Raw genomic sequence first — 27,437 nt, forward strand, 5'->3', positions numbered from 1 at the left:
TACCACTGAGCCACCTTCCAAGCCCCACACCCCCACCCCTTAGTGATTCATGTAAAAAAGTGGCACATATTGAACTTGTGGTAAGCTCACAAAAGAAGATGTTTTTGGGGGGTTGACTGGAGCCTCGGGTTCTAGAGTTTCTCCAGGGCTGGAGTCTACTTCCCCGGAGATCGGCCTCCCGGAGCCCCGGAACGCATGCTGGCTGACTGGTATCTGCAGCCCTTCTTGAGAGCCTCCAGGAAATATTTCATGCCCAGGGTACCTCCCTGGCTGCCGATGTGAAAATGTGGAAACTGAAAGGAGCTTAGGGTTGTTGAACTGGTCTCTAATGACCTGGAGCCAAGGCCCTGAGGCAGGAAAAGGTTATGCAACTTGACCTGGGCTGCTCTGCTCACCCTGGGCTGGGGAAGCAATACAAAGAATCAGTTAGATGGAACCTAGTGTTAAAGGAAGGGAAGGCTTCTTAGAAGCAATGGCCTCAGAGGGCAGGCCAGTCAGTCAAAGGTGAGGGAGGGCTACACCTTACTAATGGGTCCCTTGGCCTAGATGGAAAACGGCAGCCTCTCGTGCCTCAAACTCAGCCAGATCTTGGGGTATGCTTATGTGGAGTCCTACTTCTTTCTAGATAGATTTCTGCCATTCCTCCTGTTAGCCCTCTGCAAACAAGAGATCTTGGGGTTAGGGGAGGCCTAAGTGTTGTCCTTGAGCTTTTTCTTTTGCTCAAGACTGGTACTCTATCCCTTGAGACACCGTTCCACTTCCAGCTTTTTGGTGGTTATTTTGGAGATAAAGGTCTCAAGGACTTTTCTGCCCAGGACTAGCCTCAAATCACAATCCTCAGACCTCAGCCTCCCTTGTAGCCAAGATTACAGGCTTGTGCCACTGGTGCTGGCTTCTTAGCAAGTTTTAACTTTTACAAAGACTTTGAGGTTTACATCTAATGATAGATGACTGGTGTGGAGAGCCATACCTGCCACTCTGAGCAGGTGAGCGATAAAGGACTCTTTATTTTGCAGATAAGGCAACTGAAGCAGAGAGGTTAAATACCTTCAAGGTCATGTAGCTGACTTGTGGCCTGGAACTAGGCCTTTCCCCTCTCAGTTAACTGTCACGCTTGTTAGGGACCATGGTAGGCCACAGCGGCTCTGCCGTGGTGACTGGTTGTCTCCAGGTTTCCCAGTTCAAGACATTTGTTTGTCAGCTTCTCAGCAGAGCTCTGGCCCAGTCAGTCTTGCCAGTTTGCACATCAAAGTATCACCATTTCCTGGAGGGTTTTGTGGTTTCTCCTGCGTCCCCTCTCCTCCCCCAGTGTAGGACAGAGGCGGACACCTGTCTACTTACTCTGGGGTAGAAAGACTCTCACACAGTCCCTATCACTGCTGTTCAAATAGAATTTGCCCCCTGGCTTGTGGAATGCGTCGTGCTGGTGTTGGCTTTGGAAAGGAGCCTTCCTCTCAGCATCCCTGCCCCCTCCAGAGCAGCCACCTCGTGCCAAGGGGATGAAGTGCTGAGCGGGCTAAGCGGGGCAGGCTGATGCAGGAGTGTCTTGTCAGCACCCCCAGGGGAGAGGAAAAGAGAAGGTGTCCTGATTAAAGGCTGCCCAGCTCCCCCTCTCCTGCCAGGCTTCAGCCCCAACCCTGCTTTTCACACTTGGACGAGTGGCCCAGGGCTTATCCAGGCTTCAGCGTCCAGAGGCCAGCCTGGCCCCACATGGGCTCTGCTAACTTACTTGATGGCCAACAAGCTGGGATCCATTGTACCTGCATGCGCCAGGACTTGCTCACTGAAGCCAGGTAAACACCTAGTGCCAGTTTGTGTATCCAGTGCTAGATTATAAGGGTGTGGGGATTAAGGAAATACTAGTCACTTTCTTCTGCCTGGTAAGGCCTTGACACAAAAGGGGCATGGAAAGTGTCGCCAAGCAAATTCCTGTTCAGAGTTCTACGTAGGCTGGGCACTGGTAACGCACTCTGTCATCCTAACTATTCATGAGGCTGACATGTGAGGAGGATCGTTGTTTGAAGAAAGCTTGGGCAGGGCCGGGAGTTTGGCCTGGTGGTTAAAGTGCTTGCCTATCATGCATGAAGACCCGGGTTCGATTCCTCGGTACCACATACATAGAAAAAAGCTGGAAATAGTGCTGAGGCTCAAGTGGTAGAGCTCTAGCCTTGATAAAGTCCAAGGACAGTGCTCAGGCCCTGAGCTCAAGCCTAGGGCTGGCAAAAAAAAAAAAAAAAAAAAGAAAGCTTGGGCAGATAAATACAAGTTTTTTGTTGTTGTTGTTTGGGGTTTTTTTTTTGGTCCGTCACGGGGCTTGAACTCTATCCCTGAACTCTTCAGCTCAAGGCTACCACCCTACCCCTTGAGCCACTTCCCCTTTTCTATTGATTAATTGGAGATAAGAGTCTCTCTATCTTTAGTGTCTGGGCTGGCTTTGAACCACCATCCTCAGATCTCAGTCTCCTGAGTAGCTAGGATTACAGAAATCCAAGAGACTCTTGTGGGCAGTTAGCCAGCAACCCTTCCCTTCTCCCTACCCCATGCTTCTTCTCCCCTGAGACCCATAGTTCAAACCCCAGGTTTGGCATGTAGACACACACACACACACACACACACACACACACACACACACACACACACTCTAGTTCAAGAGATCCAGGGCACAGTTTAGGGATTTTATGTCCCATAGGCCTCCCAGATTAGAAAAATGGCTGTCTTTAGATTCCCTCCACCCATTAATTAGCATGCTGTTCTAGGGTTTGCTTTTGCCTAACCCTTCTACTTGGGGCTCTCAAATTAGAGCCCCACTAAAGTCACCCACCCGAGCGGGTGACTCTCAGTGGACATCCTGTTCTTTCCTTGGCCTGTATCCCAGTAGCCCTCCGCAGAGGCGTCACTGTGCTTGCCCTCCCTCTCCCTTCCAAGAACCTGTCTCTCTCCAGTGCTCCCAGCAGGTACCAAGGCCCAGCCAGCCTCCTCTGAACCTGACAAGAACTCAGGGGCTGACCACACTCCTGCCCTATCTGCAGTACCCTCGTGGCTGGGGACGCCCCGTTCTGCATGGCCAGTCCACAGGTTGCCAGTCAGAATGCGTCATCAGTGCTGGTTGGCAGGTTCCCAAGCGGACGCAGGGGCAAATTCAGAGTCCTGGAGAGCACTAGGTTCTGTTCTAGAAGGATGCAGAGGTAGGTCTTCTCAGCATTCTCTTGAAATGCCCTGGAGCCAAACTTTCCTGTGACCTTCTCTACTAGATCTGTGGGTTTTTTTTGGGGGGGGGGGTGGGGGGTTAGTGTCTTTGTGACCCCTCCCCCGTCCTGCACAAGTCCAGTGCTTTGCTCTTGATTTAAATGATATTCATCAATCACATTAGTCTGCCTCTGTGTGGCAGGAGTAACACCTAGGTAGACAGGTGGGGAGCCCTCGGGCATGAGGAGACAAGCTGGAGGTGGGGTTGGGGGGTGGGGGGGGAGCAGGGAGGTACAAGTTCAAGTGTATGGTTTTGTCTGAGTCATAGAAACTCAATTTAAAAACAGAAGCCAGGAAGGGCTTGAGATGGAGAGACAGAATTATTGATGGCTTTTCTCTCCTGCTCCTGTCTCACGTGTTCTGTAATGCGGTTTAGTCGTGTTGATTTCATAACAATGAGCTCCCTCTCTTTAAAAGGGATAAAATAGATGTCCGTGGTTAGTTTTTGGTGTCTGAGGGTCACGAAGCACAAACAAACAGGGGTTTTCATGGAATGTTCTCAGAAAACCAGCATCTTTTCTGTAGTCTGTTAAGGGGCTAGTCCTCTGCTTAGCTGCCAAGAGTATAACTTGCTGGACAGCAATGGCCGTGAGGACTTCGAAACCCAAGGCTTGGAGTCTAGAGAAACCAGGTGAGCCTTTGGTCCGTAGACTAAGAGGATTGAGAGTGACCATGGCCTGGCACACATCAAGAATTGCACAAGGCTGCCTTGTACAGCCAGCCGGTCAGCGCCCCCACGGGGAGGTCACTCTAGACACTCCCACAGACAGGTGTGGTCTTGATTGCTGTGTAATTCCCAGGAGACCACGGGGAGCTTGCCTAGGCTTTAAGATGAGCAGGAAACACCAGCACAGGCAAAATGTGAAACAGCCCAGGCCCACGTGTGTCATTCAGCCTGGAATGTTGTGTGTGGACAGTGGCCTGAGGCTCGGGTCAGCCTAAGGGCCCAGGGCAATAAACCCCCATCCAGAGAGAGATTCAGGTAGGGTGCACTTAAAGAAAATGTATGAGTCATTATCTACAGCCTGTCCTGTGATGTCAGTTTCAAACGAGATATTACTAATCGTTGAGGCTGCTGAATTCTAAATGTTTATTTCTCTGTTGGTGGTGAGCTTTGAACTCAAGGCCTGCCGCTGAAAGCATCATCCTGAAGGTTTATGAGGTGCCAGGGGTTGGGCAGGTCTGCCAGTTTAATGGGCACTTGGCCCCTCTCACAAGTCTGGAAAGAATGGAAGGCGGTAGATGATTAAAATCTGCAGGGGCTTTTTTTTATGGGGGTTGTGGGGCTTGAACTCAGTGCCTGGGCCCTGTCCTTGAGCTGTTTTGGTCCAGGCTAGTGCTCTACCACTTTGAGCCACAGCTCCACTCTTCCTAGTAGTTCATGGGGGACTTTTCTGTTCCGCTGTCTTCAACTACGATCCTCAGATCTCAGACTCCTGAGTAGCCAGGATTACAAGTGTGACCAACGACCAGTGCCTAGCATCGCAGGGCTTTCTTCCTAGGTTAATTGTAAGGCCTATGGTAAATTCTAGGTCAGGGAAGGTGGAAGACCCCAAGGCGAGTGTAGGTAGAGAAACTGAGGGACATGTAGGCACTCAGTGTGTCAACTGTGATATTACTGTAGGCTTAGTTCATTTGTGTCTTTTGTTTTGAGACAGAGTTTTGCTTCCCTATGCATCTCCATCTGTTCTTGAATTGATCACATAGCCTAGGCTGGTTTGGAACTGGCGTCTGTCCTTCTGCCTCAGCCTTCCTAGTGCTGGCATTGCAGGCATGCGCCAACATGCTTCCTTTATGTCTTTTGAGCCTCAGTCTCTACATCTGTTTTTGGACTTCCTGCCTGTTGCTTGGACTTGAAAAGGGGCTGGCCTGGCCCTGGGGGCCTTGCTGGCCTTGCTGTTGGATTGTCCACCGCATTCTCTTGCAGGCTTCTTCTGTAACTCATCCATCTGTCTTTGTAGGCCGTGAGATCTTCTGGGCAGGCCACGGCTTGTCCTTCCTTTGTTTTGTCCAGTGCTGGGTACATGGCCGTTGCTCAGCAAATATTCAGTGAATCAGTGGGCCCTGCCCTGAGCTGTGTCAAACAGGGGAATGAATGTCTGTTTATGGCTCAGGTCCCATCTTCTTTGGGTTACATGGGTGGGACACTGGTGCCTGGCCAGATAGAACATTTTGGAGCAAGCAGACCTAACTGGCTTTTGGCCCTCTAACAAAGAGAATGGCTTGAGGCTTCTGGGAGAATTCAGGTAAAGAAAACCCCTTGGGTCTTCTACTTGCCCTCTGGTCTCCTCATTCTTCCTGGGGAGTGACCAGGAGGCCTCTCTTTCACACCTGGAGAGCGGCCTGGCCAAGGGTGGACCATGTTTGTCCTTCAGTCCACTGCTGTGTTTGTTTTGGACCTCAGTGGCTCTGGACAGAGGCCTTGTTTCAGCAGACTTGAGGGTAGCTGGACCCTGGGCAAGCCTAGGTAGTGGCCCCGTCAGTGGCTTGCAATCTTGTGGCAAATCAATGTCCCTTCATTCAGCTTCCTAGGGCCACACCCATTGTGCCCCCAACCCAGCCCCTGTGTGTGGACGTTGGAAGTTTCCTAACCTAGCCTCAGTTCACTCTGTTCCACCTTTCCTGGGATGTGGTGGTTGGGTTTGGCCATTGTACAAAGAAACTGAGGCCAGGCCGTGGGGGCTGGGAGGGAAGGAAGGAGGTTAAACGTGGCCCTTGGATGTTGTGTTGTTTTGTTATGGGACAGGGACTCCGCTTTGTAGCACAGCCTGGTCTGGAACTCACCATCCTCTGGCTTTCAGCCTCCCATGTGCTGAGATCTCAGATAAGTGCTACCTCCAGGCATGGGAAGTGTTGTTGCTTAAAATTCCAGACCTCCAGAGGAAGAGAGGATGTGTGTGTGTATGTGTGTCTCTGTCTGTCTGTCTGTCTCCAGATCATGTTTCCCCCCCCCCACCTCCTGCCTTCTGCATTTCACAATGAGACTCCAGCTCAGTCAAGAATCCTATACTATGCCAGCAGGAGAGTTTCCATTTCCTCTTGCCTGGTCTGTCCCTGGTCCTTGGGCCTCACTCAGGTCAGGGGGAATGGGAGATTTTTTTTTTCCCCACCCACCCACCACACCCCTCACCTCACTCAGCCCAGCCTTTCTGTCTTCAGAGAGCCTGGTTGTATTTTTCCATATCCTTAGCACAAAGCGCTCTGTGTGCCTAACCCTGGTCACATCCCATGCCTCCATTGGCCAGGGATCGGAGGTAGGTGGGGACAATCCATGCGGGGATAGGAAAAGGAAGATGGCAATGCCTGGGTGACCCTTGGCTTTCTGACATGCCTGGGCAGTGAGGGGGCAGGAAGGAGCAGCCACATGCATCAGTACCCCCCTCCTTTCTTTCCACATCCCCCATGGTCTTCAAATAGGGGCTCACAATGTAAGACTACTGTGGCCTAGGGTCACAGATGGGCAATTCTGTGCTGCCCATACTTCCACCCCATTGCCCCCTTTAGGCCCAAAGTCTTTGGGGTTGTGGGCCTCGTACATTGTGACTCAGGTAGAAAGAACATTGTCTATACCAAGATGCCTGGGCTGGCATACTGGAACTTTCTTGTATAATTTATTCCAGAGAGGATGGAAGCCAGCTCATGTCTGTCTCAAGCCTGAGCCTGAACCACAGGAAATGGACTTGGCCTACAGCTGGGGATTTAGATTAGAGTCAGGCAATAAGGAAGGATTTTGTGATAGGTGTTGGGAGCTGTGTGGAAAAAGACTGGGGTAAGATCTTGCTCCTGGCATGGCTAGAGTGATCAGATCCTCAGACAGCTCCCGGGGGTTGGTTTCGATGGGGAGGGTAGGTGTGTGGTAGAGAGAGACAGGGTGACTATTTCCTGGCAGTGGGGGCACGGGGCTGTTCTGCCTTGTACGCCTCTAGGCTTTCCTTTATTAATTAGTGAAGAGGTTTACAGTTTAACCTCTTGATCATCTTAAACAAATCATACTACAGAAGTAGGGTTCATAACCTCTTAGCATCAGAACCCCAGCCCTTGAGGAGGGATAGTTACTCATTGTCCTAAGCTGATGCAGGCGAGGACTAGGGAGAAAGAAGAGAGTTATACAAATGGCAGGCCCTTGGGTCAGGGAATGTGCCAGGCTGGTGTGGGGCCTTAGGGCACAGATGGTCAGCCTGTGATTTCTGTAAGGATACAGGAATAGGCTGGAGGGATGGGTGTCAACGTACTAGCTGGGACTGTTGGCCACCCAGCAATGCAGCCCTGGGCAGGCAGCTGTGCTTAACCAAACAGGACTGGCAGCTACTGGACTTAGATTCTTAGGTACCAAGTACTCCCCTTTTCTGTGTGCATGCCAGTCCTGGGGCTTAAACTCAGGGCCTGGGTTCTGTCTGAGCTTCTTTGGCTCAAGGCTCTATCACTTGACCCACAGGGCCACTTCTGGCCTTTTCTGAGTCATTTATTGGAGGTAATAGTCTCATGGACTTTCATGCCCAGGCCGACTTTGAACTGTGATGTTCAGATCTCAGCCTTCTAGGATTGCAGGCATGAGCCACCAGCCCCTGGATAACTCTTTCTTTAGCCCGACGAACACGTAACAGCGGATATGTGTGGAAAGACCCATGGACCATTGGGCCTTTAGTCACCTGCCCCCCCCCCCTTCATTATCCCTCTGTCTCCTCCTTCCTCTGGAATCTGATTCCAAAGTCCACAAGGGAGCTGACTCATCAGGGCCTGGACCTCTGGGATTGGGGGAAAGGTACTGGGGCTGGGAAAAAGTTATCCCTTCCAGCCTGCATTTGCACCTGCGAGGACTCCCCACTCACCCCAGCTAACAGGGCTCCCATGTCCTGCAGGGACAGGTGGACAGCCTGAGACCCTGCCATTCGTTGTCAGATATTGATCACTGGGCTTCTGCTGTGGAATTAAGGGGAGAGTGAGGTCTCCTGCCTGCATGCAAGTGGTGTGATCTATCTAGAAGAGACACGCTGTAGGCCAGATAAACCAACTTGAAGGCCAGGCAGCAGTGAGAACGATGCAGGGGGATCTAGACGAGGTGAAATCCAGTTGCATGTGAGAGCATGAGGCATGGGTGGGCGCCCATGGAAGCTCTGGGACTGGAGAACTACAGCTGTCTGAGTTGGAGCCTCAGGGTGCAGGTAGGTGGCCGGGGGGCCACTTCTCCTGCCCTGGAGGCCATATGCAGCTCGCAGACCCACAACACAAGGATTCCCCTGCCCCCACACTCACTCTGCTTCTGGAACATACTCTGGCACCAAGAGGACATGTGTTTTTCGTCAACATCCCTGCTGGACAACTTGGGCTGCTCCCATTCCCCAGATAGGGGAGGGGTACGCTCAGAGCAGTGACAGGACATGGCCCAGCGGGCATGATGGGTTATGAACATGGGAATGTAGTGTTTGAACCCCAGGGTGTCTGCTGTGGCTAAGACTTCATTTCTCTGTATCCCCCAAACTGGACATTGGTGGGTTTTGAAATGGACTGGCCCATGTGGGAAGTACAGGTATGCGGCAGGGCCTCTGGGCTGATCTCCTTGGCGTTGTCTGTCCTGAAGTGGGGATGGCGAGTCAGCAGTTCCCGTGACCTCCTTTGTGGTCTGTGCTGCTCCCTCCAGGGTGCTGTTTTTAGAAATCCTGAGTAGCTGGTGATTCTCTCATGGTTGCTTCTTCTACTTTTCCTGCCGAGGTCGGGGTAAATGGAAGAAGGAGGTGTCTGCTGAGGCTGGAGCAGAACCAGAAGTGAACATGAACTCTTTTTTTTTTCTCTTTTTTTGTCGGTCATGGTGCTTGGACTCGGGGACTGGGTGCTGTCCCTGAGCTCTTCAGCTCAAGGCTACCTCCCTACCCCTTGAGTCACAGCCCCACGTCCCATTTTCTGGTGGTTACTTGGAGATAAGAGTCTCATGGTTTTGTTTTGTTTTGTTTTTCATGCCCAGGCTGGCTTTGAACCTTGATCCTCAGGTCTCAGCCTCCTGAATAGCTAGGATTACAGGTGTGAGCCACTGTGCCCGGCTGCGGTGAACATGAAGCCTTGACCAGAGGAGTCCAGATTAGATGAGTGGATGGGACTGCACATCGACTGAGCCCACCTGGCACCTTTCTGCTCTGCTTCACTTGGCATTCCTTAGCCTAGTCTCTGGTTGGAGGGCCCGGGGGTGTCTGATTCTTTGGAAGGGGGCTCCTGACAGAGGTCCTGCTGCCCTCTCAGATCCCTCATCTGTACAGTGCGAGTGAGGGTCTATCTGCTTGGCCTGGTTTTCCTTCAAGTTGCTGGGTTTCAGGATGACACGGGCTTGGTGCACAGCCAGAGAGGGCCAGAGGATGACTGTGTAGTGTTGTGGGTGTTCGGGAGAGACAGGTTCTCTTTCCTCCAAGGCCAGTTTCCAGGCAGGCAGCAGAGCTGGGGGACCGAGTCAGGGCCCGGAAGGTCCCGTCTCCACACGCACAGGGATTTCCAGCATCACTCATCACCAGGGCCTCTAGGTGCTTCAGAATGCTGACACCCCTTCCCGAGTCAGAACTCCCAGCCCTTTACTGTTTGCTTTAGCCAAACCTCCCGCAGCCCTAGGTCAGCCAGTCCCTTCAAAGCTCTACCCTGGACTCAGTTCTCATGGCTGCCAAAGCCAGGAGGTGACCACCCCAGGCTGAGAACAATGCAAGCAGGGTCACCTGCCTTGTTTTCTTTGTCCCTCCTGAATGAGGACAGGCCTGTGAACATCGGAAACCCAGAAGTTTCTGCTGAAAACCTGCTCCCTATTTGGCACAAGCCTGCTCCCCACTAGCAAGGGAGCGTGAGACCTCATGGTGCCTGTGGGCCCTTCGGGGAATTGCTGAGCCGATAGCTCCAGGGGGTGGGGTGTGGGGGGGGGCAGGGACCCAGGGGAGTGGGTGGGGGAATCCCAAAAGAGGAGGAGACAGCTGCCAGTCATCCGTGTAGACTCTGAGGGCAGGGCCTTCACGATTTTTGGTCAAGCAATAATGATTTTTTTCCCTTTTTCTTTTTGACCAGGCCTGGGGCTTGAACTCAGGGTCTGGGCACTGTCTTTGCGTTTTCTCAAGGCTAGTGCTTTAGCACTTGAGCCACAGAACCACTCTGGCTTTTGCTGTGTATCAAGGAATAGAAGAACCCAGGGCTTTATGCATGCTAGGCACACACTCTACCACTAGGCTACACTCCTGGCACCAGTGATTTTGTTGTTGTTGTTGTTGTTGTGGGTCATGGGGCTTGAACTCTGGGTCTGGGTGCTGTCCCTGAACTCTTCAGCTCAAGACTACTGTTCTACCCCTGGAGCCACAGCCTCACTCCACCCCCCCCCCCCATTTTATTTATTTATTTATTTTTAAATGGGCTTAGTGTAGCTATCAGTCAGCTAAAGCATCTTTTTTTTTTTTTTTTTTTTTTTTTTTTTGGCCAGTCCCAGGGCTTGAACTCAGGGCCTGGGCACTGTCCTTAAACTTTCTCAAGGCTAGCGCTCTACCCACTTGAACCGTAGCACCAATTCTAGCCCTTCTGTGTCTGTGGACCAAGGAATCAAACCCAGGCTTTGGACATGTTAGGCAAGCACTCTACCACTGGGCCACACTCCCAGCTCCTCAATTCCTACTTCTGGCCCAGGCTATTTGTATCAGAACTTCTCAGGGCAAGGATCCAACCACAAGTGTTTTTCCACCCCATCCCACACCCCTACATTTTAAAGATAATGTCACACTAAGCCACAGTTCAATATTCTTCCTCTCTCCCCCCTCTGCGCTTTCACTGTCCCCGGTTCCAATCACCTACAGGGAGCTGCAGCTCGTGGAAGATTCCACAAGTATTTGGTGAATTTGAACATGTGCAGGGTTCTGAGGCAGCAGGGCAAAAATCTGTTGGCACCCAGCCAGCCCAGGACATGGATGAGACCTTCTGGGGAGTGTATCCACGATGGTCACGTCACCTGACCTCTAGTCATGTCGTGGTATTGCATGGCTCACAGCTAGCGGTGTTTTTAGGCATCTTAGGGCTATCTCCAGGGACTAAGGGGGCTTGCCCCCATGTCACCCCAGCCTTGTATCACTCACCTCTCATGTCCTTCTACAGCTTCAAGCCCTTCCTAAATCCTGAATCATCCTGCAGGTGGCTTTTTACTAAATATACATCAGCAGCCAGGGAGAAACCTTTACGAACAAAGCAAGAAGGAAGAGGGGGGCACAGACTGCCATCAAAGGTGGGGCACATGGGATGATGGGAGGCACAGGGCCAGCCAAGGGGGACAGTGTCACCTGGTTAAGCAAAGGTGGGAGGATGAGCAAAGGTAGAGGTAGAAAAGGTAGACCCAACTCTAAGCAGCAGAACAGGCAGCTGGGCTGGAATGGGCCTTATGTCATGGTGCTGGTCAGGGAAAAAAATGGGAATTTAGTGAGGCTTCACCTGCCCAAGTAGGAAACCCCAGGGAAGATTTTGGAGAATCTCAAAGTGCTGGTAGAGCCCAGTAGGATTCCCCCTTCCCCATCTTCAGATCCTCTGACATCATCCTAGCCTTCTAATGCTCCAACAGTGGATCCGACACCTCCCCCCCACCCCTTTTGCTAAAAACTTGATAGATCCTCCATGCAGGTATTGGAACGGGTACAGATGTAACCTGTTGATGTACAGGTGAGCTTAAAAAAAAAAAAAAAAAAGGAGCTCCTGGTGTAAGGGAGACAGGGTACTGGGCCCCAGCTGGTGCAGGGAGCCGGGTGGCACCATTGGATTCATGCCAACACCTTGCCTTGAACTACAGCTCCCCTCCGAGCCACACCCCCGTCACCTGGGCCAGCGAGAGGAAAATACCAAGAATTCCATCCCTGGCCCTGCTCTCCCTCCCAGAAGCAGGTGTAAGACCTGCGCCCTGCACCCCACGAACTCCTCCACTAGAGGCAGCTGCTGGACTTTGCAGTGACCTCTGGAACTTTTTAGAACTTGTTTTGTTTGAAGCTGGCATGTGTGTGGGGGGGGTGGGGGGAGGTGAATCTTTTATAAACCCATGCCCAGGCCAACAGTCTATCCGCAGATAGAAACCAGACCTAGTGTTTATTTAAACCTCAAAGTGTTTTTTTCCAGAAACCGGCAGCCCAATATCCCCTTCCCTCTGCCCCACAGTGAACCTTAAGGCAGTAGCTCCTGAGGTTGAGTAGTCCTGAGTCAGAGAAAGCCAAGGATGTTTTTCTGCTGTTCAGGAGTTGCTTACTTTCTCTCCCAGAAACTCCTGCTATGCTGAGGGTCTCAGTGGGGGGTGGGGGGGAAGATGGGAACTGTGAGAACTAGTGGGGATACCTGCTGATCACCAGGACAAACCAACCCTGGTAGGATTTCCTGATCCCTCCCTGCCCTCCGCTTCTCAGACTGCCTTGAGAGGGGTCTGAAGCCATCCATTGTCCCCTTTACTGTGCCTGAGTTTGCAGCCTAAAAAAAACCCAGGGTCTGGGAGTACAGCCTAGGGGTAGAGTGCCTGCCTAGCATGCACAAAGCCCTGGTACCACATACACAGAAAAAGCCAGAAGTGGCATTGTGGCTCTGGTGACAGAGCTCTAGCTTCAAGGAAAAAGTGTTCAAGGACAATGCCTAGGTCCTGAGTTCAAGCCCCAGGACTGGCAAAAAAAGAAAAAAGAAAAAGAAATCAATAATTGGTACTGGACATCCAAAACTGCAAGTATTCTGTGATCCTTTTTAGAGATCAGACCGGCCAGTGGCAGGCTGGCCTTCTGTTGGTGGCCATGTCAAGCTGGGAGAAAAGTTAGGACTTGGGTTTGGAGAAGCTGCCCTGTCTGCTCCTGGCCCCTGGCCTTCCCTGAGGAGTGCAAGGTGGGTAGTCAGTGGTGATATTTCTCTTCAGGAAATCAGTCCAAGAGGCCATCCAGCTTGGGCTCCCCAGTTCCATGACCACAGAGTGCATTTGAGATGGTCCTGAGAGGGAGAGAGAGGAAGAGGGACGTTGAGGGGTCCTTGATAATGGTTGACTGTGAATGCCTCAAATCTCATTTACTTTCATCTCTGTGTGTATACGTGTGTGTGTGTGTGTGTGTGTGTGTGTGTGTGTGTGTGTGTGTGTGTGTGTGTGTGTGCGCGCACGCACGTGCGCTTGAATTCGGGGCCTATGCACTGTTCCTTAGCTTTTCTGTTCAAGGCTGGCGCTCTACCACTTGAGCTACAGCTCCATGTCTGCTTGATTGATTGATTTATGTATGTATGCTGTATTTATTTTTGCTGCTTAACTGAAAATAAGAGCCTTACTGACTCTTCTGCCCTGGCTGGCTTTGAACCATGATCCTGTCAGATCCCAGCCTCTGGAGTAGCTGGGATTACAGTTGTGAGCCTCTTCTCATTTCTTTTCCTGCTCTAGGTTTGTGAAGGGGAGCACTGACAAGCTCATGCTTGTCACCCTAACTACCCAGGAAGCTGAGATTTGGGGATTACAGTTCAAAGGCAGCCTAGGTAGGAAAAGCCCATGAGACTGATCTTCAGTTAACTACCCCAAAGCTGAAAGGGGAACTGTGGCTCAAATGGTAGAGTGCTTGTCTTGAGGCAAAGTAAATAAATAAAAAAGCTGGGAGACAGGGTCCAGATCCTAAGTTCAAGCTCTAGTACTAGCACCACACACCAACCAAGCTACTGTGTGCCAGGCAGTATTTTAGACTCTAGTCATAAAGAGAGAAGTCTGTTCAGGAACCTTCCGCTCTGAGAAAGTACATTCTTGCTCACATTCCCCCTGCAGCTGCTAGGGCAGCTTCTAGCCTTGTCTTCACGTGTGAAAGAGTCACCGAGGCCATTCTGTGTCCTCCCTGCCCAGGTTCACATCCCAGCTCCACCAGCGGCTATCTGTGCGACCTTGGTTAAGTGCTTGTTCTTGCATATTTACTATAGCGGTAATCACTCTATCTGCTTCGCAGGGCATAATGATTCAGCAAGGCAAGTGTTTTTTTAAAGAACCTGCCCTAGTTAAGTGCTCAGATATCCACTTAGCACCTATGCAGTAGGACCAGGAGGCTGAGAGGATGGGGAGAGAGAGATGGGGACTGTGGGTGGTGCTGTGCCTCAGAGGAGAACCTGGGGGAGACGTTGTGAGTGTTGAGGAAAGAAGAAGGGTATGTGCAGGCCCGGATGAAGTAGGGTTCTACAATCTGGAGGAGCAGCAGCAGGCTGAGCCAGGCAGAGCTGGGATTTCCCAGAGAGACGAATGCCTTGGCCTCCATTTCTCCCACCCCAGCCCATAAAGGGAAGGGCTGTGTGCTGCCTGTGGGTGAGGTTGACAGTAGGTCCCCAGTCCTGCCCCTGCAGAGGGGATATGCCCAGTGTGGGAGACCTCAGGTGCCTGTGGGATGAGAAGCCTTGGGGACCCGGCTTCTGTGTGGAGAGCAGGTGCCTAGGAAGGTGGGTCGGGACAGCCTGGGTGTCGCCCAGCCTGAGGGCAGGGGTAGAGTGGCTGGACTGGTTTTAAGGCTCTGTTTTCCCAACTGGTAGGGGAGGGTGGAAGTATGCACAGGCCTCCTTCCCATGGGTTTTATAGGGAAAGAGGATGGAATGCCTGGTGTCCAGAAGGTCCTGGGTTCTAGTCCCATTTCACTGTTTTTTGTTCATTTGTTAAAAACATTTTTTTTTCAAGCTATTCTAATCTCTTCAAGGCTTGAATCCTAGTTTGCAAAATGGAAAGAATGAATGTATCTTCCCAGCAGGATCCTGTCCTCATTAAATGAGCTAAAAGCTACTAAAGTGCTGAGCGCAGCACCTGGCACATAGTAAACGCTCAATAAATCACAGTGGCTTTAGAATGGAGGTGATAAGCGGGCAACTAACCCTTCTGTCTCCAAACAGGAGCACAACCAGGCCTTCGGGAGTACAGCTTCCCTCCCCTCTTCCCACCTTCCCATCACCCCCTAGGCTTAGGAGCAAAATGAAAATATTGTCTTGTATAGATTTGAGGGCCAAGCTAAAGAATCCCGTAAGTGAACAGGGGCCGTCTCCTCCTGGGAAAGCTGTTTCTCTAACCCCAGGACAGGACGCCTTGTCTGACGGGGTGTTTGCTTGCCTGCCCTACAGTCCTCCCCTGACCCAGGGATGGCCTTTGTCCTAGGTCAGCTCTTCTGTTCTGGGAGACAGTCTGCAGAATGTGACCGTGACCCGGAAGAGACCACAGCCACATGTGGGAACAGTGAGCTGGCAACCCAAATTCATATCATGTTCAGTTCTGAAAGCTCAGCTTTCACAGGCATTAGCAAAGGACCCAGGTAGGCAGGGTAGTGGGCAGGGAATGAGAGGGCCTTAGGCCATCTTTGGGGTAAAGAGCAGACCCCCCCAGATTGCCAACTTTTCCATGTTCCTGTTGCTTAGTAAGGTGTGTGTGTGTGTGTGTGTGTGTGTGTGTGTGTGTGTGTGTGTGTGTGTGTACACACATACGCGCACACACATGAGCCAGTGCTAGGGCTTGAACTCAGGGTCTGGATGCTGACCTTAGCTTTCTTCCTCAAAGTTGGTGTTCTACCACTTAAACCACAGCTTCATTTCCAAGTTTTTTGGTAGAGATAAGAATCTCATGGTCTTTCCTGTCCAGGCTGGCTTTGAACCATGATCCTCAGATCTGAGTAGTTAGGATTATAGGCGTGAGCCACCAGCATGAGCCTAATGTAGTCTTTTTATCCCCCACCCCCTTTTTTTTTGTCCATCATGGGGCTTAAACTCAGGGGCCTAGGTGCTGTCCCTAAGCGTTTGTGCTCAAGGCTAGCTCTACCATTCTGAGCCACAGCAGTACTTCTGGTTTTCTGGTGGTTAATTAGAGACTTTCCTGCCTGAACTGGCTTTGAACTGGGAGCCTCAGATCTCAGCCTCCTGAGTAGCAAAGATTAAGGTTTGAGCCACCAGCACTTGTGCCTGGCTGTGCTTCACCTTTTTCTGAATGATTTTCTACACCACAGATTACCTTGAATGGGCTCTGTGTGTCTCAGCAGTGCAGTTGTGTGCATGGACTTGACCTTCAGCCTCTGGCACTTGGAGTGTGTCTGACGGCTCTGTTCCAGTGATGCCGGTATGGTCCCATCCCCCATCATGCCTTTGGATAAGCTTGTGGGAGGACACACTCACTGCTGTGCCCCCTGTGCTGCCGGGCATGTATAGAGCCCTCCCCTCCAGCAGCCTTTTCCAAGCCTCAGCTGAGCCACCAGTTCAAGTCAGTACTCCTGACCAAGGGTGAGCAAGGGTGTCATTTGCTACTTCTTGTAGTCAGAAGCTGATCCTTGCACGAGCCACCCTATCTCTTCTTGACCTCTGGCCCACTGGTGATCATAGCATGTGAACCCTGGTACCTAGAATGCACCGGTGTTTCCTACCCTGGTGAGATACGTGCTCACAGCTCTGACTTGGTATTTACTTTTCCTTGGCAGCCATGTTTGTAGACTCAAGGTCAGTGAAACCCAAGGACTGGTCCTGGACTAGTTGGTTTTTTCTAAATCAAAGAAGCGACATTTAAAAAATCACATTTAAAAAAATCACAAAGAAGTCATATTTTAAAAGATAGGTGTTATCTATTTGATGTTTCCTATGCATGTTTCCTGCCATCGTAGTGTGACAGCCATCACTCTGTCCCACACTCAACCCTTATTTTTATGTCCTCTGCTTCTGGGATTGGTAAGCCACCAATACTGGCGCTGTGCCATTGAGTGGAAGATATTGAGGCTCCATCCTGAAGATCTATTCTCGATTGGTGGTGACTAGAATGGCTACCTTTGAATTAACCTAGTTCATCTTACTTCCATGCCACATTTTCCCCTGTTCACAGGCATGTCTTGAAGCCTATCTCTAGTTGTCTTGCTAGCTCTGGATTGACTTAATTCCACAAGAAGTCTATCTAAGTTCTGTACCCTTTGGAGAAAAAGGACTTTTCTGGCCCACCCTTTCTTCTGAAATGTTTCAAACATTCCATTCTTCCCATTCAGAAGTTTCCAAGAGCCAGGCATCCCAGCATGGGGAGGTGAGGCAGGAGGTTTATGCTGAGATGGAGGCCAGTGTGGGTTATGTAGTGAGGTAGCCTAAAGAAACAACAAACAAGCAAAAAGTTGCTTAAGACGGAGGCTTGCTGTCCACATTGCTGAAGTTCTGCCCATTTCCTCTTTTGTGTGGAAATTGGGGCAGCTTGTGTTCTAAGGTGTTTTTACTGTGCTCCACGTTTCTTGGAGAATCACGCAGTGACGTCTTCCATCAGCAATCCAGTTCCCATGTGGATTTTTATTTTTTTATATTTTTATGTTTCATATTTTCTTATCTTTTGAAACAGTCTCTCCCTTTGCAGCCCAGGCTGGTTTTATTTTATTCTCATCTGTTTTATTTTACACTCCCTGGTTTAAGATGAATGTCAGAGATAGCAGGTGGAGGCAGAGGGGAGCCAAGGTATCTCTCTGTCTTCTGTTTAGTGTCAGCACCCAGGCACTGGGACTTCTTCATTCTCTTCCTTCCAGGATTTGTTTGTCAGGCACTGGTGGCTCAGGCCTGTAATCCTCGTTACTCAGAAGACTGAGATCTGAGGATCACAGTTTGAAGCCAGCCTAGATAGACAGGCAAGTCCATGAGACTCTTACCTCCAGGTAACCATCAAAAAACCAGAAGGGGAGCTGGGGCTCTGGTGATATAGCTCGATAGCTCACTATCTTTGAGCAAAACAGAAAACTCAAGGTTAGTGCCTTGAGTTCAAGCCCCAGGATCAGCACCAAAAAAATAAAAAATTAATAATAAAGCTAAAGAAAGGGTTTTCACAAATCTACTAGGGACATAGCTCTGTGGTAGAATGCCCACCTAGTATGCATGGTATCCTGGTTCAATCCCTGGCACTGGAAGTTTTTGTTTTTGTTTGTTTGTACAAGAGTTTTGAACTCGGGGTGTTGTACTATATTACTTAGTCTTTTTACTCAAGGCTGATGATGCTCTAGCACTTGAGTCACAGCTCCACTTCTAGATTTTTGTTGCTTAATTGGAGATAAGAGTCTCAAGAACTTTTCCGCTGGAGATGGCTGGGATTATAGGTATGAGCCCCTGGCACCCAGCTAGAAACAAATACCTGTGGGTGGTCCTTAGTGTTTTTGTCTTAGTTCTGTGGGCTTGATAGTATCTAAATGTCATCCAGTAATCGCTCGTGTGAGGGCTTGGCCTGCTGGACAGCGAGCTCTCAGAAGGCAGGGCTTGTCCTGGCTCAAGTTCAAGGCAACGATGCCTATCTTCCATAGCCAGTGTTTTGGAAATGGCTGGGGGAGCCAGGCGTGTGCGGTTTGATGGTGTGTCAGGCAAGCATGTCATCATGGAAAATTCTTCACAGAATATGCGGCTCATTTACACGGCCTGCACATTCCTTCAGAGCCCTCCACCCGTCCCTTCCCACCCAGCCTCGGTCATGTCTCGGGTGGCTTAGAAATTCCATCTTCCCAGCTCCCCCATCTCTATCCCTCATGCCTGTGTCTTTTCCTGATGTCTTTGGCTTGGATTTCATGGAGTGTTTGGCTGAGTTCCTGCTCTCTTGTCTGGATAAGGCTGTCTTTGGGCTTATAGCAATGGAGCCTCTTTTCATGGGACTCCTTCCATCCAGGCTCTGGTAGCCCCATCCCTGTGGGCCCTCTGAAAGCCTGGGGTAGGGCTGGGACTGGCTAGGTGGTGACAGGTATGCAACCTCTCAAGGTTCCTGAAGCAGATGAGGCCTCCCCTGGGTCTGTCACCTGCCATCCACAATTGGGGGGGGGGGGTGAATCCAGCCTGGGTTGTACAACATGGGCAAAAGAAAACAGCCGATTTGCATGTCCTCCGGGAAAGGATTCATGAGTGGAGTCAAACTGAGCAGGGGTACCCTATAAGCTGGGAGAGGTAGGAAGAAAGGGTGCTCTCTCAGGCCACCTAGAGCAGGGACCTGGCCTCTGAAAGTGCACTGTCAAGGAGGGATGGGTTAAGGCGACCTAGGTATCTGCCACAGCTGCCATGGGTCACATGTGTGCGCGTGCATGCGTGTGCTAGTCCTGGAGCTTGACTTCAGGGCCAAGGCGCTGCCCTTGAGCTCTGGCACTCAAGGCTAACACTGGAACCACAGCTCCACTTCTAGCTTTTGGGTGGTTAATTAGAGAAGAGTCTCATGATCCTTTCCTGCCTGGATTGGCTTTGAACAGTGACCCTTGGGTCTCAGCCTCCTGAGTAGCTAGCTAGGATGACCGGGTGTGAGCCTGGGGCTTCTGGCTTAGCCTGGCTGAGTTCTCATTGCCATTGTGGCCCTGGCGCTCTCTCCTTGCAGGTAGTGTCGGAAGCTGCAGGACAGGGCGTGGCCATCACAGGGAATCAGACCTTCAACAACTGGAACTGGCCGAATGCGATGATTTTTGCAGCCACGGTCATCACGACTATTGGTGAGTCTCATGAGACCATCGGGACAGCCACCTCCCTGTCCCTCCCTCCTCAGGGCCTCGCAGGAATCAGCTCTGATGACTCTGCCTTACTAGGGACAGAGTCAAGAAATTACCCCTTCCATCCATAAGGACTTAGCAAGTTCTTGGTGACTAGCCAGGCCTGCCAGTGGAGCCTGGCCTGGGGTTCTTGGAGCTAAAACAGTGACACAGCGCAATGGCTGGAGCTATTGTAGGTGATTGCACAGGCTGCTCACTGCACAAGGCCCAGTGTCCTATGCTTGTGTGGCCCACCAGTTCCAGGTTTAAAACATGATGTGCAGTCTCCTTTTCTGTGGGTTGACTGGGGGCAGCCAGTGGTTCTTTGTTGCCTGGTTTCATGTGTCAGCCGGCGCTGGTGGTTGGCTCAGAACTCAGCTGAAGATGAATTACAAGGCAGCCCTCTGTGACCTGGGCATCTCTTCGTATGGCAGGAAGTTCCCCTAATGGGCATTTGCAGAGAGTTAGGGGAGAAGGAGCTCAGCCCAGCTTGCCCACGACACCTCCTCTGGCCAGATTTAAAGAGAGGAGATGGACTCGACTTGGGGAGAGAGAGAGAGTGTGTGTGTGTGTGTGTGTGTGTGAAACTGACATCCAGTTACAGTAGTGGGGAGCCCGCCCCATCCCTGTGCTGCGACATCAGGTTCTTAGCCACACCTCTCTGCCTCTTCTCCTCAGGCTATGGCAATGTGGCTCCCAAAACATCAACCGGACGCCTCTTCTGTGTCTTCTACGGTCTCTTTGGGGTGCCACTATGCCTGACATGGATCAGTGCCCTGGGCAAGTTCTTTGGTGGACGGGCCAAGAGGCTGGGCCAGTTCCTCACCAGAAGAGGCGTGAGCTTGGTATGTGCCCAATCCCGAGTGCTGGCCAGAGATGGGGGACCATGACACCGTGGAGATCAGGAAAGCCCCAAATACTGGATAAGGGCAGGCGCTGGTAGCTCACACCTGTACTCCTAGCTACTCAGAAGGCTGAGACCTGAAGAATGTGGTTCACAGCCAGCCCAGACAGGAAAATCTGGGAGATTCTTTATCTCTAATAAACTACAAAAAGAGTAGGAAGTGGAGCTGTGGTTCAAGTGGCAGAGAACTACTAGTCTAGAGCAAAAAAAAAAAAAGCTCAGGGATGACATTTGAGCCCAGAGTTTCAATCCCTAAGTCTAGCTAGCAAAAGATAATAAAAAAATAAATAAATAAAACTGGGCATTAGAGCGCCCCGTCCCTTGTTAGAACAGATGGTAGGAGTGCAGTTTCTGTATCCTTTTGGTCCTTCTGGGTCAGAGGGAATCTCCACCTCTTTCTTGGACAATAAGCCCTGGAGAGCTGGGCTGTGGCACCCAATCGGTCTCTCCTAGCCAGCGGTCCCTGGATTCTGGTTCTCTGCCACGTGTCTGACTTTTCTCCCTATCCCCCCTGCAGCGCAAGGCCCAGATCACGTGCACAGCCATCTTCATTGGGTGGGGCGTCCTGGTCCACCTGGTGATCCCCCCCTTCGTGTTCATGGTGACCGAGGAGTGGAAGTACATTGAAGGCCTCTACTACTCCTTCATCACCATCTCCACCATCGGCTTCGGTGACTTTGTGGCTGGTGAGTCCCTGCTCCCCTTTTCCCTGGGTGAGGGGTGGCGGTGTTGAAGCGCAGAGCCAAGCCAGTGGGCCTCCAGATCATAGGGCAGCCTTCCGTCAGCCCAGAGTAGGTGGCTTGCCATAGGCCGCCTTGCCCCCTCAGCTCTATCCTCCTCCTCCTCCTCCTCTTTCCTCCTCCCTCTTCTTCCCCCTCCTCCTCCCTCTCCCCACCCCTCCTCTTCCATCATCTGCCAGGCAATGGGTTCTTTGTCCCTTTTGTCTGAAGGCCTGGGGCCAACCCGCCAGCTACAATCACTCACAGGGCCTGTGGCCACCACAGCCTGTGGGTTCTTAATCTTCTTGACCCAGGGTCTATTTCCCTCATGCCTGCCTCCTGCCCACTTGACCCCCACCTCTGCTCTCCACCCCAGCTTATTACCCAGAGGGCATTGGGAGCTCCTTCCTGTCTCTGCCTTGGAATGCTGGGAGGGGCTGCTGAGTGGCAGGCTCAGGATGGAGCAGAGCTTGTGGTGGGGTCTGCATGCTGCTGGGAGATAATGCCAAGCTCAGCACGGCCTCATTGTCCAGCCAGGAGCCTGGAGCCCCAAGCTGGCCAAGTGAAGCCTTTGCTTGCTTCTCAGCTCCCACAACACATCTCCTGTAGGTGCATGGGTGAAAAAAACAAGCCCTACCACCTAGTATGGTGATGAAGCAGCAGGTTTTCTTCCTGAGCACAGAGGGTAGACCCCGCTCTATTTGTGTGAACCTTTGTATTGGTGCTGGTACTAGGGCTTGAACTCATGACCTACACACTGTCCCTTAGCTTTTTCTGCTCAAGACTAGTGCTCTATCACCTGACCCAGCTTCACTCTATCATTTTGGTGGTTAATTGGAGTTAAGACTTTTGCATACAGACTTTTCTGTCTGGGCCGGCTTCACATTGTGATCCTCAGATCTTAGCTTCCTGAGCAGCTAGGATTACAGGTGTGAGCCACTGGCCCCCCTGGCAACTTCTCTTGTGACTGTCCTCCTCAATTTGTGACAGGAGCCTTGAGCAAAATGGACAGCATTCCCCAGATGGAACACCGCAAATCACAGCCCCTGCTGTATGTGTGTGGTGGAGGGGGTGGGGGTGAGGAACCTCTAAACTAAGGAAGGATATGGTCCCTCTCCTAGTCAATTTAAGTTGCATCTAGTTTAGGGATGTGAACAGGATCTAGATTGGCAAGGCTACAAGGGGGAAGCCATGAAAGATTAATCCTAGAATGCGGGAGAGACCCAGCTGCCAGAGTCCTGAGGGTAACCCTGGAAGGCTCCTTGCCTGCAGCAGGCATTGCTAGGAGTCTGGCCTGGGAGGCGAGTGACACAGAGCGGGCAGAGCCATCCAGGCTGAGGAAGGCAGCAGCCAGGAGGCCACTAAAGATGGTTTGGAATATTTTCTCTCCTAGTCAGTGGCTCCTGGGTCATCCCGACCTGCAGAGCAGCGCTCATAGTGAACCCATGAGTGCATCTCCACTCCCGGCCGTCCCTTCATGGCGCTGCTTCTTTCCATCCTGGTTTTTGTTTGGTTTCCCTATAAAAGTTATTTATTTACTTTGTTGGTGGTGGGGCTTAAACTCGGCCTGTGCTCAAGGCTAGCACTCTACCACTTTCAGCCCTGGCACCATTTCCAGTTTTCTGGTTGTTAATTGAAGATTAGCCACGTAGTCTCACAGACTCCTGCCCAGGCTGGCTTCAAACAGTGATCCTCAGACCTCAGCCTCCTCAGTAGCTAGGATTATAGGCTTGAGCCACCAACTCACTGAAAGTCTTCTTTAGTGCCTGGTTAACTATCTTTTTTCCCCAATCAATCAATTATTATTATTATTATTATTATTATTATTATTATTATGCCAGTCCAGGGGCTTTAACTCAGGGCCTGAGCACTGTCCTTGGGCTTTCTCAAGACTAGAGCTCTACCACTTGAGCCACAGCACCACTTCTGAGTTTTCCTATGTATGTGGTACCAAGGAACTGAATCCAGGCCTTCATGCATGCTAGGCAAGCACTCTATCACTAGGCCAAACTCCTGGCCCTAATTGTTTTTTGGTTTTTTTTTAATTCAGTTTTATTTTTGCCAGTCCTGGGCTCAAACTCAGGGTTGGGGTTCTGTCCCTGAGCCTCTCCATGCTCAAAGCTAGCACTATACCACTTGAGCCACAGCGCCACTTCCGACTTTTTCTGGATGGATGGTACTAAAGAATCAAACCAGGGCTTCATGCATGCTAGGCAAGCACTCTACCACTAAACCACATTCCCAGCTCAGTATATTTTGTTTTATTGTTACTATAAAGGTGATCTGCAGAGGAGTTAGTTACATAAGTTAGATAATAAGTACATTCCTTTTTTGGGCAGTGTCACCTCTTTAAAAGTCTTTAAAATACATATGCATATATGTGTTTCTAATTATATAATACTATCTTAAAATACCAAGGGGTTTCCAGTTATGATTCCAGTTCATCTTGGTCCGTATCACCCATTCTTCCATCACTCTCCCTGTCTTTCCCCAGCCCTATCACTTTTACCTAATTGTATGCTGGGCTTTTTGACGTCTCCTCTCTCCCAAACTCCCACCTCTCCTGGACAGGCCAGTTTCAGCTCCCTAGTTAGTACTCGTTTTCTTAAACCCTTTGGCGGTTGTTCAAAGGGGTTACACTGTGAAACCCACTGTACACAGACTTTGCTCAGTTCAACCATGTACCATATGTTTCCATACGTGTCCCCATCCTGATTTTTAACTGAGCTGTAACAACATGCATGTCCACACGCACGTGTCCCTCCCCCCCCCACACATACATACATACATACATACATATATACATACATACATACAGTTTTCTGGTCTGGTGCCTACAGAGGGCTCAGCTCTGGCCATCTGCAATTTGGGGGACCCTTCCTGACCCACTGGGCTTCCTGTCCTTCCAGGTGTGAACCCCAGCGCCAACTACCACGCCCTGTATCGCTACTTCGTGGAGCTGTGGATCTACCTGGGCCTGGCCTGGCTGTCCCTGTTTGTCAACTGGAAGGTGAGCATGTTCGTGGAGGTCCACAAAGCCATCAAGAAGCGGCGGCGACGGCGGAAGGAATCCTTCGAGAGTTCCCCGCACCCCCGCAAGGCCCTGCAGATGGCGGGCGGCAGCACGGCCCACTCCAAGGACATCAACATCTTCAGCTTCCTGTCCAAGAAGGAGGAGACCTACAATGACCTCATCAAGCAGATCGGAAAGAAGGCCATGAAGACCAGCGGGGGTGGGGACCGGGTGCCGGGACCGGGTCCCGGGCAGGCCCTACAAGCAGGGGAGCTGGCGGGGGTCCCCGCATCCCTCGTGCCTCTGGTGGTCTACTCTAAGAACCGAGTGCCCAGCTTGGAGGAGGTGTCCCAGACACTGAGGAACAAAGGCCATGTGTCCCGGCCCCCCGGGGAGGAAACTGGGCCTCCGGCACCCGAGGTTGAAGATGATGACAATGACTCCCCAGGTTCAGAGGTGTTCGTGAATCAGCTAGATCGCATCAGCGAGGAGGGCGAGCCGTGGGAGACGAGAGACTTCCACCCTCTCATCTTCCAGAATGCCAGCGTCGCCTTCGCCAACGAGGAGACTGGCCTGTCCGACGAGGACACCTCCAAGTCCTCCCTGGAGGACAACATGGTGGGGGAAGAGCAGCCCCAGGAGGGGCCTGTGGCCGAGGCACCCCTCACCCCGGGCGAGTTCCCCTCGTCCGACGAGTCCACCTTCACCAGCACCGAGTCGGAGCTCTCTGTGCCTTACGAGCAACTGCTGAACGAATACAACAAGGCAGATGGCCCCAGAGACACGTGAGGGGAGGCCGGCCCCCCGCCCTGCCGCCGCCGGTGGCATCGTCCCCTCACCTGGGGTGTCCTGTGATGGCCAGGGCCCCTGGTAGGGGACAGTCCTGGAGGTGGAAGTGGGGGGCCGGGGCCCTACCTTTTCCTTCCTCCCCTCTGGCTAGCCTCTCTGCTAGATCACTGCTCAGCTCCAGTTGAGCTGCTGGCCTGATCCTGGCAGTCAAAGCTGATGCTTGGAGACTTGTGGGTCTGCAGCCTCTGCCCTGGATGCCTGTGCGTACCCCAGTCTCCCTGCCACTGACTTTGTCACACGGTTCCCTGGTCCGGGGGCGCGGGGGTGTGGGATCGATTGGAGTTCACCAGTGTTAAATGACTATAACGTCTGTGTGCCTAGCATTCATTCCCCCTGGCTTTCTCCTGTGAGCGTGCAGGATGGGGGAGACCCAGGTTTGGTCTTGGGGACCCCAAAAGTGTTGAAGGAAGTGCAACATGGTTGTGGCTGGTGCATCTCAGGACCCCTCTCCCTTCCCCGGGTGGGTCTGCTGCAGATGTCGGTGGGTCCAGGCTGCTGGGGGAAGGCAGGCAGTGAGGAGATGGCACCACAGGCTCCGGCAAGCCCGGGCTTTCCCATAGCCACATCCCACATCACACTACTTTTGGCCAAGCAAATGGCACACACCAGGCTTTCTGCGCGCTGGGAATGTGGGAGAGAGATAGAGTAGCTAGTGTGCCCCCCTGAAGAGTAAGAAGCCAGAGAGCTGGAAGCAGTACCCCTTCCCCAGTGGAAATAAATGTGTGTACCCCAGTCTTGGCCAGGCACACCCACACTCCCATCCGGCTCCTTCTGCGCCTCCCCTCTACCCCCCCCCCCCCAGTGCTCCCTCCACTTCAGGCCAAATTGTTCTTGGCTCATAGATGGAAACTGGCCAAAAAAATAATGTGAATGGAACTCCTGCTCCGTTGTGGCACATGTGTGTGTGTGTGTGCGCGTGTGTGTGCGTGCGCGCGTCCGTGTGCGTGCGTGCGTGTGTGTAAGAAAGACAGGTGTTTGGGGCTGGAGGGCCAAGAAAATGTGAAACTGTCCATGGACTCTTTCCTGATAAGGGGTGGGTAGAACTCACCGCTGCTGACATTCTTAGGTTTCATCCGCGCTCCCCCTCAGACCAGCCATCTTCCTCCTTGAATGTTTGTCTGTTGGTTTTTTTCTTCTTTTTAATGAACTGCTGTTTTGTTTCTTTTCTTTTTGTTTTTGTTATATACCTATCACATGTTCTTGGCTTTCTTGGCTTCCTAGGCAGTGGTGAATGGGCAGGGGTTCCAAGCATTGGGATATCTGCCCCCCAAACTCCACAAGGACATTGTTGGTGATCACAGCGGGCTGTGCTGTCAGCCCTCATGATGGTTGGCCGGCGTGGGGAGGGCCACTATGGTAGTTGGCCGTGTGTCAGTCGGGCTGCATGGAGGCCTTATGCTAAGCCCCTCTCCTCCCCGGTACCCTCAGCCTGGTGCCCCTCTGGTCAGACCCCCCACATGTGAAGACGGCCCAAGGTTGTCCCCTCTCCTCTAAATGGTTACTGTGGCTGGCCACCAGCCTCTGGGTGAGAGGAGCAGCCTGGAACCTTCTGTGAAAGATGGTCAGGTTTTCCTCCTGTGGCCAATTGGTCCAGGAGTCACACTGTATGTACATAACTGGCAATGGTGGCAAATATAATTTATTTTCAAATGTTTGTTTTTTTAAAGAATAAAACACGTGGACAAGGCAGTTTGCTGTGTGTTCTGTGGGGGCAGAGGGGACTGGTTTATGGCCTGTGGGCATGGAGGAGGATGTACAGATGTGGAGGGAGTGCGGTGAGGGTGGAAGGCCCTGTGAAGATCTGGCATTGTGTGTGTGGGAGAGGACACAAAGGTTAGCGTCAGCAGGGATTGCATAGGGAGAACTGTGAAGTCTAGAGTGGATTACATTGCCCCGGGGAGTCTCTAGAAGTGGCGGCCTCTCTGAGGGACCCTGTAGTATACTCAAGGCTCTGCTTATCAACTCTCTTTGAGTTTGGCTGGGTGCACACACACATGTACCAATCCAGGGTCTTGGACTCAGGGCCTGGGCACTTCTGTTGCTCAAGGCTAGTGCTCTTAACATTTGAGCCATAGTGCCCCTTCTGGCTTTTTGGTGGTTAACTAGAAGTTAAGAGTCTCACAGACTTAACTGCCCAGGCTGGCTTCAAATCACTATCCTCAGATCTCAGCCTTTTTTGTTTGTTTTTTGGGTTTTTTTGTGGGTCATGGGGCTTAAACTCTGGTCCTGGTAGTTGTCTCTGAGCTCTTCAGCTCAACTGCCACTAC

The 27,437-nt window shown here is 51.6% G+C and overlaps 1 protein-coding gene across 1 annotated transcript in view; it reads left to right on the forward strand.

Annotated features, from left to right (window-relative positions):
• The window catches only part of Kcnk5 (potassium two pore domain channel subfamily K member 5), a 37,813-nt gene extending 12,174 nt beyond the window's left edge, over positions 1 to 25,639 (forward strand). Inside the window, exons 2-5 of the mRNA XM_090355740.1 lie at positions 19,538 to 19,649; positions 20,364 to 20,530; positions 21,107 to 21,275; positions 24,218 to 25,639. Coding sequence (XP_090211866.1) covers positions 19,538 to 19,649; positions 20,364 to 20,530; positions 21,107 to 21,275; positions 24,218 to 25,110 — 1,341 coding nt within the window. The 3' untranslated portion in view covers positions 25,111 to 25,639. The remainder of the gene's footprint in view (positions 1 to 19,537; positions 19,650 to 20,363; positions 20,531 to 21,106; positions 21,276 to 24,217) is intronic.
• The last annotated feature ends 1,798 nt before the right edge of the window (positions 25,640 to 27,437 follow it).

Source organism: Megascapheus bottae, chromosome 22, assembly GCF_031878675.1.
Source record: "Megascapheus bottae isolate mThoBot1 chromosome 22, mThoBot2.hap1, whole genome shotgun sequence".
NCBI lineage: Eukaryota > Metazoa > Chordata > Mammalia > Rodentia > Geomyidae > Megascapheus > Megascapheus bottae.